This window comes from Piliocolobus tephrosceles, chromosome 21 (assembly GCF_002776525.5).
Source record: "Piliocolobus tephrosceles isolate RC106 chromosome 21, ASM277652v3, whole genome shotgun sequence".
NCBI classification, from domain to species: domain Eukaryota; kingdom Metazoa; phylum Chordata; class Mammalia; order Primates; family Cercopithecidae; genus Piliocolobus; species Piliocolobus tephrosceles.
The window spans coordinates 10,909,971-10,924,684 of record NC_045454.1 but is presented as its reverse complement, the minus strand read 5'-3'; the positions used below and the strand labels follow the sequence as shown (position 1 = coordinate 10,924,684).

The window sequence follows — 14,714 nt, the reverse complement described above, 5'->3', positions numbered from 1 at the left end:
TGTAGCAGACACCTGTAATCCCAGCTACTCAGGAGGCCGAGGCAGGAGAATCGCTTGAACCTGAAGAGGCGGAGGTTGCAGTGAGCCAAGATCACACCACTGCACTCCAGCCTGGGGGACAAGAACGAAACTCCATCTCAAAAAAAAAAAAAAGAAAAGAAGAAAGCTACAGCCAGCTCTCCCTGACGGACACTGCTGACTGCTGGTCAACAAGTTCTTTTTACTTGGTCACAACCACACATACACTGTTCTCCCAACTCATCCTGCTGACAAAACTGACAAAAGCGACATTTCCCCTTCCTCAGCTCTAATCTAGGCAGTACCAGAAGCCACCAAGTGGCTAATCAAGACAAAAAGACGTAGGGAGAGCTGAGCCCCAGGAAGGAACAAAGGCTTCTTACAGAAATGAAGCTTGGCAACATGGCAGCTCTCTAGACAAGAGGGTTGGACGAAAGCTGAAAGGGGCCCAGGGTTTGTGGATCAACCTGGTTTACAAGAGTGAAAAAAAAAAAAAAGGCAAAGTACAACACAAAAGATGGAAACTCATGGAACAGCGGCTGTTACCTTAAGATCATGAGAGCCCTTGATAAGAGGCGGCTAGGTTAATGTGAAGGTCAGGGTTATGATCATTAACTGCCCAGACTCTCAACAAATTGCCTGGGTAGGCTCTGAATGACCCATTAACTAGGGACAAAATTACAAAAATTACAAGGAGGTGCCGCCTCTTCAAATGTTTAACAACCAGCCTAAACGCAGAAGTCCAGGATCCCCAAGTGCAATTCTGCAGCACAGTCGTTTACTAGGAGTGAAGGCGCAGGGCCTTTCCTTTAGAAATTCAGCTCAGGGCTCATGCCTAAGAAAGGCCCCAGAGACCTTCCCTTGAGTTAGGATGTAATGAAGCAGCCACAGGGGAAACCTCACTGAGGGATTTTCAGAGCCAGGAAATTCTTGAAATAAACCTCTGGGTCTTGCACATGCTTTTCAGTGTCCTTACTACCTAGGTTCATCAACCAGAAACCAAGAACAAATGTGCTCTGTGTCTCCTTTTCCTCAACATTCTCGGGTGTCATCATAGCGTGCTCTGTGACATCATTCCATTTCCATGGTAATGTGCCCACGCCACAGCAACCACCCAAGTGAGGCACAAAACTGGCGAAGAGAAGTCATCTGTACCCTGCACCCCACACTCTCACTTCAACATAAGACAGTCTACCTATCCACTGCTGGCATCCAGATACGAAGACACCTACTGGTGGATGTGACCATAGGAGAAACTGGAGCCAAGTGAACCCAGCTCGGGTATTTGAGATACTGTTAATTTTGTTAGGAATGAGTTTTGTAGTAAGGTTTTTGGTTTTGTTTAATTTTATTTTCTTTTGAGACAGAGTCTTATTCTGTCGCTCAGGCTGGAGTGCACTGGCATGATCTCGGCTCACTGCAACCTCCGCCTCCTGGCTTCCAGTGACTCTTGTTCCTCAGCCTCCCAAGTAGCTGGGATTACAGGACCTGCCACCGCGCCCAGCTAATTTGTGTGTTTTTAGTAGAAGCCAGGTTTTGCCATGTTGGCCAGGCTGGTCTCGAACTCCTGACCTCAGGTGATCCGCCTGTCTCAGCCTCCCAAAGTGCTGGGATTACAAGTGTGAGCCAACATGCCCGGCCTGTAGTTATGTTTTTAAATGATCATAAAGTTAGAGATTCATACTGAAGAATCTACAGGTATAGGCCAAGCACAGTGGCTCATGCCTGTAATTCCAGCATTTTCGGAGGCCAACGCAGGCAGATCACTTGAGCCCAAGAATTTGAGACCAGCCTGGGCAACATGAGGAAACCCCATCTCTACAAAAAAATACAAAAATTAGCCTGGCAGCATGCGCTTGTAGTCCTGGCTACTCAGGAGGCTAAGGCAAGAGGATCGATTGAGCCAGGAGGTCGAGGCTGCAGTGAGCTAAGACTGTACCACTGCACTCCAGCCTGGGCAACAGAGTGAGTCCCTGTCAGACTGCTTGAGCCCAGGAGTTAGAGACCAGCCTGAGCAACACAGTGAGACTCCGTCACTACAACTAATTTAAAGACAGGGTCTCTCTATGCTGCCCAGGTTGGTCTTGAACTCTTGGACTAAAGCCTGCCTTGGCCTTCTCCTGCCTTGGCCTCCCAAAGTTCTGGGATTAGAGGCATAAGCCATTGCACCCAGCCTCTATGAATAATTATTAAAAAATTTTTTTCCATAATAAAAGGTTAAGAAAGAAAAAAGAAGTTCCAGCCAGGCACGGTGGCTCATGCCTGTAATCCCAGCACTTTGGGAAGCCAAGGCGGGCGGATCACCTGAGGTCAGGAGTTCGAGACCAGCCTGACCAACATGGTGAAATCCCATCTTTACTAAAAATACAAAAATTGGCTGGGCATGGGGACACATGCCTGTAGTTCCAGCTACTAGGGAAGCTGAAGCAGGAGAATCACTTGAACCTGGGGAGGCAGAGGTTGCAATGAGCGGAGATCGCACCACTGCACTCCAGCCCAGGCAACAGAGCGAGACTCCGCCTCCAAAAAAAAAAAAAAAAAATTAGCTGGGCATGGTGGCACACACCTGTAGTCCCAGCTATTTGGGAGACCGAGGCAGGAGAATCACTTGAACCCAGGAGGTGGAGGTTGCAGTGAGCTGAGACTGCACCATTACACTCCAGCCTGGGAGACAGAGTGAGACTTCATCTCAAAAAAAAAAGGAAAAGAAAACAAAAAAGAATTTCCAAGTGGGACAACTCAGCAACGTGAGGAGCGGCTGCAAGGTCCCCAAGCAGTTATTTAATAATTTCCCAGCAGAGAGCTGGAATCTGGGCTTGGGGCCTCCACACTCCTCGCCAAGGCCTCAACTGAGGCTCAGGGACAGGAAGGAATTTGCCCATGGGGTCACAGCAGGAAGAAGCAGAACTAGAAATTAAGTTGAGTACTTTTGGATGCAAAGACCAGCTTTTAACTTCTACAAATTATCTGACAACTACAAATTACGTCAAAAAGAGTACTTTGCTAAACAGGTCAACTGACAAAACAACGCCCACCCTGAAATGTATAATCGAGTGGGGAAAAATAAGATATACATACATAAAACAGACTTCATGAATCAGTATTCCAAGAAATGCCAGAATGAGGCACCAAGACTTTGGGCAGATTTCTTAAACATTCTGCACCCCAGTCTCCTTAACTGTGCAGCACAGGCAACCATGGAGTCCCCAGGATGGTGTCATGCGAGAATCCCATGAGGCCATGTAACGCAAGCACTTAGCAGCAACCTCCCCCAGAATAAACACTTAGGAGTAAAACCTACCCAAACGCAAAGACACAAGGCCGACACGGTCCTTCCAATATCAAATGAAGGAAATGGTAGCATTTCAAAAACCTAACCAAAGACACCCAGATAGAGAATAAGGGCTCATGGAAAGACTGAAGGAATTCTGGCAAAAAAAAAAAAAAAAAGGACTCATCCCAACACAAAGAGAAAGCAATATAAATCCCAGGGAGTGAAATTCCAAAGTCCCCTAACATGAAAGGAATGCCTTCGCCCCCAAGTGTGCAGCATCTACTCTGGGGTTTGTCCAAGCACGCAAACCTCTTAGAACACTTCTGCAAAGCTCCAAACAGGCTGACCATGAAAACACCCAGCCTGCTAGAGGAAGCTTGTGGAGACAAAGATGCCATTTTCTTTGCCTTAGTATCTATTCTTCCACTCCCACAAGCTCTGAAAATTGGCATTCTTGAGCAAAGGTATCTATCCCTCAGAATCAAGTTACTCCTGGCGGACGAACCTCTGGAATTTGCTTCTCAGCAATGAAGAGTTTTCTAACCACCTTCTCATGCCAACGAAGCTTCAGATGGTTTAAAGCTGCAAAGATCATGGTTTTCATCGGAAGATGAAACCTCTATTAGAAATTAGAAACCTCTAATTTCTATTACTTCAGAGGAGAAAGTCTAACAATTTAACTTATGAACTAAGAGTTCTCCTTGTTTATAATTTTTTATTTATTTACTTTTACACAGGTTCTCGCTCTGTCACTCAGGCTGGAGTGCAGTGGCGTGATCATGGCTCAATGCAGCCTTGACCTCCTGAGCTCAAGCAATCCTCCCACCTCAGCCTCCCAAGTAGATGGGACTACAAGCATGTGCCACCAGGCCCAGCTAATTTTTGTAGAGATGGGGTTTCATGCCAGGCACAGTGGCTCATGCCTATAATCTCAGCATTTCAGGAGGATAAGGCAGGCAGATCACTTGAGATGAGGAGTTCAAGACCATCCTGGCCAACATGGTAAAAACACCATCTCCACTAAAAATACAAAAATTAGCCCGGTGTGATGGCATACGCCTGTGGTCCCAGCTACTCAGGAGGCTGAGGTAGGAGAATCACTTGAATCCAGGAGGCGGAGGCTGCAGTGAGCCAAGACTGTGCCACTGCACTCCAGCCTGGGCATCAGAGCAAGATTTCGTCTTAAAAAATACATAAAAATAAAAATAAACAAATAAATAAGAGATCTGGGCCTAAGACTCTTGAGATTTGTTCATACATCACCTAAAGAATTTCTTGGCTTGGTGCAGTGGCTCACGCCTATAATCCTAGCACTTTGGGAGGCTGAGACAGGTGGATCACCTGAGGTCAGGAGTTCAAGACAAGCCTGGCCAACATGGTAAAATCCCATCTCTACTAAAAATACAAAAATTAGCTGGGGGTGGTGGCGCACACCTGTTATTCCCAACTACTCAGGAGGCTAAGGCAGGAGAATCGCTTGAACCCAGAGGCAGAGGTTGCAGTGAGCTGAGATCATGCCATTGCACTCCACCTGGGTGACAGAGTAAGATTCTGTCTAAAAAAATAATAATAATTTCTCAACTACAATTATCTACATACAACCTATTTGTTAATTTCTAGTCACCTGTGGGTTCCTCAAGGGCAGACAAGAATGAGGTTCACAGTAATCCCACGTTTCCAACGGCCCAGCACAGGGCCAGGTACAGATTGGGTGCATGCTCAGTGCATATTCTACATGATGTAGCAATCTCAGCTTTCATACCCTTTTGGTCAATTTCATCAATAGAAACAGTAACAAATTTCCAAGAAACCTTTTTCAGCAACCTATCACTTAAAACTTTGACACAAACTCAAATGAGTGTTTATCAAGGGTTTCCAAATAAGCTTGAAAGTGATGGATGCATGGACTGACACGGACTGAACAGAGGAGACAGGCCCTGCCTCGGATGCAGCCCGCCTTGTGTGGCCCACAGGTTTCAGTTACTCTGACTGCTCTCGTTCCCTGTGGAGTGGCAGGGCCTGCCTGGAATCCCAAGGAAACCTAAGCCCTGGTGTCTGTTAGGAAAATGAGGAGGGCAACAATCCAAGCCACCTGCAACAGACTTTTGGCCAAGTGACACTAGTGTCTGGGCCCAGCTCCCTCGGTTAGGCCATAGCAGGGATGTGATGGCCATGATCCACTTCCACATGGGGACTCAAGAAGTCTCCAGTTACTTCTAATGAATGAAAATCCCTTCCATTTAAGAGGGTTTAAAAGCCTAGGCTTGGGCCTCTATATTCACTGGAAGGAGTGGAACGTAGGGAGGATGGAGCCACAGTAGACTGAGGAAGGAGTAACACCCCCACCCTCTCGAGGGCCAACTTTAATGGAAGCTCTATATTCCCTCCTCATTCCCTCCCACCACAAAAATAATGACAATGGCTGCTGTGCTGGCATACCAGACAGTGCATACCATACCGCGTGGTGGGCAGCAACTTTCTACTCAACTCTGCTGCTGTAGCGTAGAAGCAGCCACTGATGATATAAATGAATGAGTATGGCTGTGTGCCAGTAAACTTTACCTACTGGCCAGGCGCGGTGGCTCACACCTGTAATCCCAGAACTTTGGGAGGCCAAGGAGGGTGAATCACTTGAGGTCACGAGTTCAAGACCAGTCTGCCCAACATGGTGAAACCCCGTCTCTACTAAAAACACAAAAATTAGCTGAGCGTGGTGGTGTGCACCTGTAATCCCAGCCTCAGGAGACTGAAGCAGGAGAATCCCTTGAATCAGGAGGCAAAGGTTGCAGTGAGCCGAGATCGTGCCACTGCACTCCAGCCTGGGTGACAAAGCAAGACTCTTGTCTCAAAACAACACAAACAAACAAACAAACAAAAAAAACTTTACCTACAAAAACAGGCTGGGTGGGCTGGCTTTGGCCCAAGAATCATAGTTTGCCGACCCCTAGCCTGGATGCAACAGCTTTCACACTTTTTGACACTGAACCACATCTGCTTCTTTGCATTTCACCCAAACAAAAGTGTCCAGAAGCCACACTTAAATGCATTATGCTTTTCCTTTCCTCTTCCATTTCCTTGTTTTTCCAATGCAGAAGAAAAAAATCAATAATTGGACTTCATATCCCACTAGTGGCTATACCCTGCAGTCTGAAAAATACCATACCAGATCCACCACAGTATAATGGTATGTATAGTATACAGATGGGGTCTGAATACCAGCCGCCCAGGGTTCTAACTCTGCCTGCAGCACGCACTTGCTTTGTGACCTGGGACAAGTGACTTCGCCTCTCTGTTTCAGTTTCTCCTCAAAGGGCAAGGGTAAAGGTTAAATGAGCTAACGCATGAGAAGCACTCAGAAGGGCCCAGGCAGGTAATCTTTGACCTTCAGGTCAATTGCGCACAAATGGCACCGTCACCCCTTTGGAAAGACAAAGACACTGACTTAGGAGATGAACTCAAGAATCACATCCAGTTTGCCTGACTTCCCCAACCACAGCTGTCCATCACCCATCACTGTCAGCAGAGGGCCAATCCCATGTGGAGAGAACACAGCAGTACCCAGGCAGACATGGTAGCTTATACCTGTAATCCCAGCACTTTGGGAGGCTGAGGTGGAAGGATCATTGAAGCCAAGAGTTCCAGGCTGCAGTGAGCTATTAATACTATGAGGTGCCACTGCATTTCATTTCAGCCTGGGCGACAGCAAAACCCTGTCTCAATAAGAGAAAAAACAAAGCTTTTGGCTCTGGACTTCACTCTGTCCTTTCTGGGATGACTGACAGGCATGACCGGGAACCTGATGGGCCTGCCTGTGATCTAGTCACTGAGCCTAACCTGCAAATTAATTGTTAAGGCATCTGCTTTGCAAGTGGGTATTAGTGAGCTGCAGCAGCAGCAGCAACCCTTTATTGTGGTCAGAAACTGCAGAAGGTAGGCCAGACACACGGGAAGGGAATATGAGGCTTGGTAAAGGCAGTAACACCCCTAGCCTGACTTATAAAGTCTTCAGGATAGAAGGGTTCTTTGCACACTCAGAAAACTTTTCTGCTCCAAGAAAAGCCGGGGAGGAGCTTAGTTACTGAATGAACAAAACCTTATCTGACTCAGCCAGATCCCAAAGGAGTGAAGAATCCTGGAGCTGGATGAGACCTTGCTCATTCCTCTCTGGAGAAAGTAAAGGACTTGCGTAGGGAAACTGACTAGTTTGCAGTGGTGTGAGATTCTAGATCCCTGGCTTCCCAGTTCTCAGAAGCCCTACCAAGACTGCAGCACTGACTCGGATTCTAATTGCAAAAAGATGAACACAGGAGGTACAGTAAGCGTAAGCTCCAGACAGTATGACCATTTGAGCATCTATAAAAAGACACTGAGCAAGCAAGCAATGTCTTAAGATGGCTTCCACTTAGTGTCAACCCCAATCGGCTCCCTGCGATTAAACAAGCTGACCAGAACCCTAAGAGGTGAAAGATAAATGCGCTTCCTTCAAAAACAGATGCTCTTACTTCTGTTTACACACTGACTGTAACAGTTCTGTTTCAAATTCTTCTCTAGTAGGGAAAGCAGATTCACTAAATGCTGGTATTGTGTGGGTGTCCCCAAATGCACCCATTTGACCACAAGGACCCTGAGAAGTGGGCATTTTATCCTCGATGCCTACTGCACACTGCCGGGGAGGAGCCAGGTCTGAACAGTTTTATCTGGCTCCAAAGTCCACAGTCTTCCTCCACATCCTGTTGCCACCTCCGACATTCAAAAAGATGTCACCACTTGCCTGACAAACAGGGCACTGAGTCACCTATTCACACAGATGCGAAATGGCAAAAAAATACACACGAGAGAGATCCTTTAGGCAGACCAGTTTGGCCAGAAGCAGCAAACTATGCTCTCAGCAAATAATCCTGTGTTCTGTTAAGAAAAACAACAGAAAAAGTAACAGGACACAACTAAATCTAGCACTAAGAGACCATATCTTCATTTTTGTCAACAACTATTAAGAGTCACCCCAACGGGTGATGTGCCAGAAATCTATTTAAAAACTGCCCATCTCACCTCATTACATCACCAGCGAAACCACACACAATGTCTTCAAAACTGCATCTGCATTAACTTCTAAAATCAAAAGCGTCCACGCAGCAAAGACTAGGCCAAGAAACTGGCAAAGTCAAACCCATGAAGTTTGGCTCCCCCTAAACAATCTCATTTTTACCTTAACTTATCCCCATGAACTTGATATGCCACCCAGACAAACTGGCAGCTTTTCCATCCTATTAGGTTTTAATTATGAAACTGGCTTCAAACCATATATTCAGAAAGGAGTCCCTCCACCAATAAGGCTGCTCCTACAGTCCCTGATCTGCTGAATAAATACCAATTGCCAGAAATCTCAGGAGTCATCCTTTTTTCTCAGCTGTGCTCCCAAGGTACAGGTTAAGCGCCTTGCTCAATTCAGCTACTTTGCTTGCTATTTGCTCTGTCACTCAACCTCCCCGCGTGAATCGGACCCAGTTGCTCTGGCACTAGAATTACCGTTTGTGGGGACCAAAATTAGGTTCTCTAGAATCTGGTTTGACTTGATAGCTATCCATGGAGACTTGGAAATAGTTCCATTAGCAATTTTCACCACAGAGGTATTTATTGTAACTGGATCTGACCTCTATGGAGAGATGTTTCTAGAGGCCTGATAGCCATAAGCCATAAAAACGTAACAAAAGGAAGTGGACCCTCAGACAGCCATTTCTCTCCCATTATGGAAGAAGGTAAAAGATCTAAGAGCAAGAAGCAGAGGTGGAAGCACCGTTAAATAAATTACTAAGCAAGTCCAACATGAAATAGCTCTACATTCAACTATATGGAAACACAAGAGTCAAAACCGTTCATCTTAAATTTGCCAGGCAGTTGAACAGCCAGGTCCACAGGTACAAAATAATTTTCCCTTGGGATCAGCCTTCCTGGCTGTGGAAAAACCACAGTAGTGGCTAAAATAGCTGGCTCTACTTAGAGAAAACTATGGCTTATAAAGAAATCAAAAATTTAAACCTTCAGAGCAGAACAAAATTGTACCTGGGGGAGAGGACAGGCTGTGAATTACTCCTTTTGGGGAATCACATTTTTTTTTTCTTTTAAAGAGCAAATTTGAGAGGAATTAAAAAAATAAAGGGGCTTTATGACCAGAACATCCATATTTCCATGGTCACAACCGACTTTTTCTAGACTTTGATTTGCTTTTAAGTTAAATCTCTCACCCAGAGAAAATAAAAATGTAAAAAGTTTTAAGTGTATAATAAGATTGGTTGTTAAATCAGGGATTCTGAGTGAAACCCTTTTCTTTCTTTTTTTTTGCAACATCCATTAATTTGATTTTTAACTAATACTGGTACATCAGTTTGGGGGGAAAAAAAGGCAGTACTGTGACATTTCAAAAACAAAGATTAACCAAACAGTTTTTGACTTAATTACTGGGGCTTCCCGGGATGAGATTCCTTTGAGAACAGAAAACAATAAACCCTTGTGCTGATATGCCTGTGAGTTTTTTAAATGCTTGGGGAAATAGCTTCAAATTCACTGAATGATTGCTAAAAATTTCACTTAAAAAATATCTCATTTCCTTAACGTTTCTTTTTAAAAGTCAATTTAAATAAGCAACTTAGTAGCCTTTGGAACTTGGGTCATCACTCATCCAGTTTCTGTTCTCAGCTCCTGGAGAAGGAATTTTATAAAGGATGGGAAACTTCAAATAAATGCAATTCATTTGAGGCTGACCCAGTGCCCTGGATAATGTGTTTGTTCGGTTTGTGCTTCAGACATTTTTTGCAGGATACCGTGGAGTTTGGAGATTTCTTCCTCCCATAACTGATTTTACATACCTAGGATCACCACTCCATGGCAGTTGTGAACATATTAAGAGGAAGAAAACAAGTGGCCTACTAAATTGCTGTTTCCTCATCTACATGTGCATGACCTTTTTTCCTTTTAAGAAGGAAAAAAAGGAAATGGTTCTTTTGGAGAGGGACAGGGTTCTCTCTCAAAGTATGTCAGGGATCAAAAGTGGGAAAGAGGGAAAATGCAACTTCAACGTGTTTTGTCTTTTAACGGAACTTATGCTTGTAAAACACATCAGAAGTACGGTGTTTGGTTCTGCAAGTCATTTCTGTTTCTGTTTTTTCCTTGTTACGTGTAGGCCGGGGGGACTGGGGGCTGGAGGAGGTGTTCCCTCCAACATGACTGGGCGTGTAACACGTTTGCATCAACTTTTCACAGTCAGACATGTGCTTTCGAACAAAGGAGCAGTGGAGACGGGCAGAGATAGGGGCTTGACACAGTTTACAGATTTTGTGCTTCGACAGTACTTTACAAATGACTTGCTCAATTTTAACGTCCATCACCACAAGAGACATTGGAGTAAAATGAGAAAATTGGAGCTACTTGAACCAATCTTTTTTGGGGGGCAGGAAGGGAGGGAAACCATTAACTTGAATACATGTATCATAAATCAAATTCAGTAAGCTTGTCTCCTACAAATGGACTTGAAGTATCCACTCTCTTCAGAGATGAAGGCTGGAGACAAAGCAATGAATTGAAATGGAAAGAGGGATGCCAAGAGTCTGAAAACATACGGGCCTTTTACATCGATTTTTGTCATGTTACAGTAACACGCTTTTTTTTTTTTTGAGAAAACTGTGTACGTAAAATTTTAAAAATTAAACATTGAAAGGATGTGCAAGTCTAAAAGGGCTCAACAGGGTTAGAATCCTGATTCGAACATATCAACTCACTCTCTCAAGCATCACTTTGCTCTAAAGGCGAGGAGGAAGGCAGGCAGGAAAGGGAGAAAAAGAGGGAGATCATTGAATTACTCAATAAAAGAGGCTACTTACCATCCCAACCCATTGTAAGACATACACTTCTGACAAAAGAGAACTCCTTAGAGGTCGAATAAAGCGTGTAAGCACCTTTGAGTAATGCACCTGCCCCCGGAGAGGGGGCCCGGAAGCCCAACGAGGGCTTTGCGAACAGACCTTTGCTAATCTGTTTATTTCCTTGAACTGGAGTCGGGCTGCGATGGGCTGCGATTCCCAGAACGATACATTTAATTAGAACAAAACAGAAAAAAACAAATGTTGTAAAAAGCTCACCAAACTGCTGCACTTGTGTCTCTGAATGTGGGTGGCATTTCTTTTAAAAGGCAAAGTATGGTCTGTGAAGGAGAAAGGGGAAAGGGGAGGTGGGAGTGGGGAGAAGGGGCCGTAGACCCTGGCAGGGGAAGCCCTGGCTGAGACCCCCGGCTAAGGGAGGGTCCTCAGCAGCTCCCCAGCCAAGGCTGCGGCGGGGTAGCCATCTGTCCAGCGCCTTCTTTTCCCCTCTCCACCCCCACTCCAAGACTCGCTTTCCTGCCGGCTGAAACCCACCGTCCGTGTCCAAATCTACTCTCCAGCCGCCTCTTCTCCTGCCCCACTAGGAAACAGTGGGCGAACCCTGCACCCCAACTCCTTCTGCTCGAGCAGGGGAAGGAAACGGGGCCCCAACCTCGCCCTGAAACGCGCGGGGCTGACCCCATTATCACCCGCCAGCCAGAGAAGGGCGTAGAGGGGGTGGGGGGCGCCGCGTTTCGCACTTAATAAAGTGAAGGGGGCGCTTCCTTTAACGCCCTGCCAAAGCACAAGGAAATCTCCTTTTCTCTCCCGGAAGAGACGGTGCCCCATTTTACCCCGACAGAGGGGGGAACCCCAGGAGAAAGCGCGGGACCAACTTCCTCTCCCTACAAGGCAGGGAAACCAAACCTTACCCCCACAAAACAAGGCTGCGAATCCTCCCTCACGTCACCTACCTACGAAAAGCGAGAGAGCCCCTGCCCTTTAGCAAAAACACGGGTAAGGGTCTTCTCTAAATAACTAGGCAGGGGTTTTCATCAAAAGGGCTAGAGATGCATCTCCCCCACTCCCCAATTCGGCCTTCTAGGGGATAGCTACAAAACACCTCCCGCCAAAAAATAAAAGTGCTATAAAGCACCCACCCAAATGACCCCCCATTACAAGGATGGAGAAGGGACCTGAATGAACCCCCACTTTCTGCCTCCTAAGCTAAGGTACCTATCATCCAAGTTGGGTAGGGTGTGCCTCCCCCAGGAGAAAGGATACTGCCGGGGGCTGGGAGACCCCCAAACCCCTAAGAGCGGGGCTGTCGCTCGAGATCCCCCCAAAAAGGGTCCGGAGCCCCTCCCCCATCCCCTTCCCCGAAGCCAGGCGACGAGCAGGCGAGCCCGTGGCTGCCAGCTCCGGGCGTAGGGGCAGCCAAGGACCCCCGTGGGCCTCCGCAGCACCCCCCCCGGCGCCCCCTCCCCAGGGCGGGCGGGCGGGCGCGGGGGGTCCGAGGGGCGCCTCCTCACCTTCCCCTCAGCATGGCGCCCAAAAAAGACAGAGCGAGAGCGAGGGAGAGCGGGCGAACGCCGCGAGGGGGGGGAAACGCATGAGGCCGGGAGAGAAAGCAAGCGAGAAAGAGCGAGCGAGCAAGCGATCGAGAGACACCCACCGACCCCGCCCTTCCTCCTCCTCCTCCTCCTCCTCCTCCGCCGCCCGGCCCAACATGGCGGCCGCCCCCCTTCCTCCTCCTCCTCTTCCTCCCCCCGGGGACGCAGCCCCGGCCCGGCCGGGGGCCTGACCTGTCGTCAGGGAGCGGGAGGCGGTGGTGGAGGAGGTGCGGGGTGGCCGGGCGGGCGTCGGGGGAACACGGAGGAGGCGAAGGCGTTGATGGCGGCGGCGGCGATGGCGACGGCGGCGACTCTGATGGCGGCGGCGGCGGGGGGGTCCCGGGCGCGGCCTCCATAGTTCCTTTTGGGGGGGAGGGGATGTTAATGCACGAAAAAGGACTGCTTGGGCGTGGCGGGAGGGGCACACTTAAGCTCGAAGGGCTCCTGATGGGAATGGGGTATATATTTTTTCGGTTTCGGAATCACCTCTGCGCTGACCTCCGCGTAGGCCGCGCGGCCTAGGCCTCGGAGGGCCGCTCGCCGCCTGCTTTCTCCGCAGCCCACCCCTGCGGTCACTCGCTCACTGGCGCGGGGCCCTCATAGGGGCGAGAGCCCCCCCACGCACCCCCGCGGGCCCGGGGGCGGGAGACCCGGGAGACTCGGACACTGGTGGGTGGTTGGGTGTAATTAGCGCGGGCCGCGCGCGATGGAGCAAGCGAAGGGTAAGGGGAGAAGAGGAGAGCCAGCGAGGGGGGTGGAGGGGTTAAAAAGAAAAAAAGGATTGAAGGGAGAGAGGGAACGGGCCGCGGAAACGGGCCGACTGTCTCCCTTGTCTGCCCGCCACGGGTCTCCCGGCTGCCCGGCCCCCGCCGCAATCAGGAATTGACACAAAATGGCGGCTCGGCCCGGACCAGCCTAGAGGCTGAGGCGGGAGGAAGGGTGAGGTGGGAGGGGGAACTGAGAGGCGGAGGCGGAGGCCGCGTCACGTGCGGGAGAGGGGTACAGACCGCTTGCCTGAAGGCCGGCGGAAAGAGCCGAAGGCAAAGGGTGAGGCCGAGGGGAGGCGGAAATAGCCGAAAAGAGCTGAGCAGGAGACAGGAGGCGACGGGGGAGAGCCCAAAGGAGCCGAAGGTGGTGATGGGGTGGGGCTAGAGAGAGCATGAGAAACCTAGGGGAGCCAGAAATAGCCTAAGCCGATTGGGACCGGGGAAGGAGAAACTGAGATGGTCCGGAAAGAGCCGAAGGCGGTGTCTGGGTGGGTGGCAGGAGGTGGAAACAGCCGAAAGAAAAGCAGCCAGGGTAATGCGATTAAGAGAATGAGCTGAACGGGCGGGGCTGGAGCGGCGATTAATTAAGAGAATAAACGACTTTCCGGAATTCGCCCGAGAGCAAGAGGGAAGAACCGAAAATTGCTAGTTTGAAGGAAGGCGGGAAGAGCCGGTAGTTTTAGGTGGGGGAATGGGAGGGAAGGAGTTCAGGCTACGGAGAGAGAAAAAAAAAAAATAACCGAAAGCTGGAGGCCAGGTGCCGAGAGTCGGAGGTTTCCGGAGAAGCGATGAAGCCCAGCCAACCCGGAGGTGACGTCACTCGACAACTCAGTCGATGACGTCATCCTTGCAGGAGAGAGGGGCGGGGCTTGGTAGTCCATAAGAGGAGTTTAAGGACCTGGGGCGTAGGAGGACCCAGGGAAGGCTCACAAATAGTGGAGATAGAAACACTGGCCGGTGTCATAGGCTGTGTACAAACAAAATCTTTTGACTCTCATAACCATCCTAAAATAAGCTGCTGCAATTCCCATTTGCAGACTGAAGTTCGGTGTTTTAAGTAATTGGTTCAACGTCATAGATTAGTGCTAAAGAGCACAGCAAGACTTTGTTGTTGTTGTTTTTAAGACGCAGTCTCGCTCTGTCGCCCAGACTGTAGTGTAGTGGCGCGATCTCGGCGCACTGCAAGCTCCGC

General features: G+C 48.6%; 1 protein-coding gene across 8 annotated transcripts in view; it reads right to left on the bottom strand.

Annotated features, from left to right (window-relative positions):
• ZC3H4 (zinc finger CCCH-type containing 4) overlaps positions 1-14,313 on the bottom strand; it is a 62,708-nt gene extending 48,395 nt beyond the window's left edge. For 4 of the 8 annotated variants that reach the window (XR_003309984.2, XR_003309985.2, XR_003309986.2 and 1 more), the window contains exon 1: positions 12,675-12,811. Coding sequence is in view for 5 of the 8 variants with exons in the window: in XM_023182254.3 (XP_023038022.3) it covers positions 12,675-12,688 (14 nt within the window). In the remaining 3 variants the exon portion in view is untranslated. Of the gene's footprint in view, positions 1-8,341; positions 8,364-11,424; positions 11,487-12,674; positions 13,117-14,262 lie in introns of those variants that run through there. The other 4 variants (XM_023182250.3, XM_031934803.1, XM_023182253.3 and 1 more) reach the window with 4 other exon arrangements.
• Between the last annotated feature and the right edge of the window lie 401 nt (positions 14,314-14,714).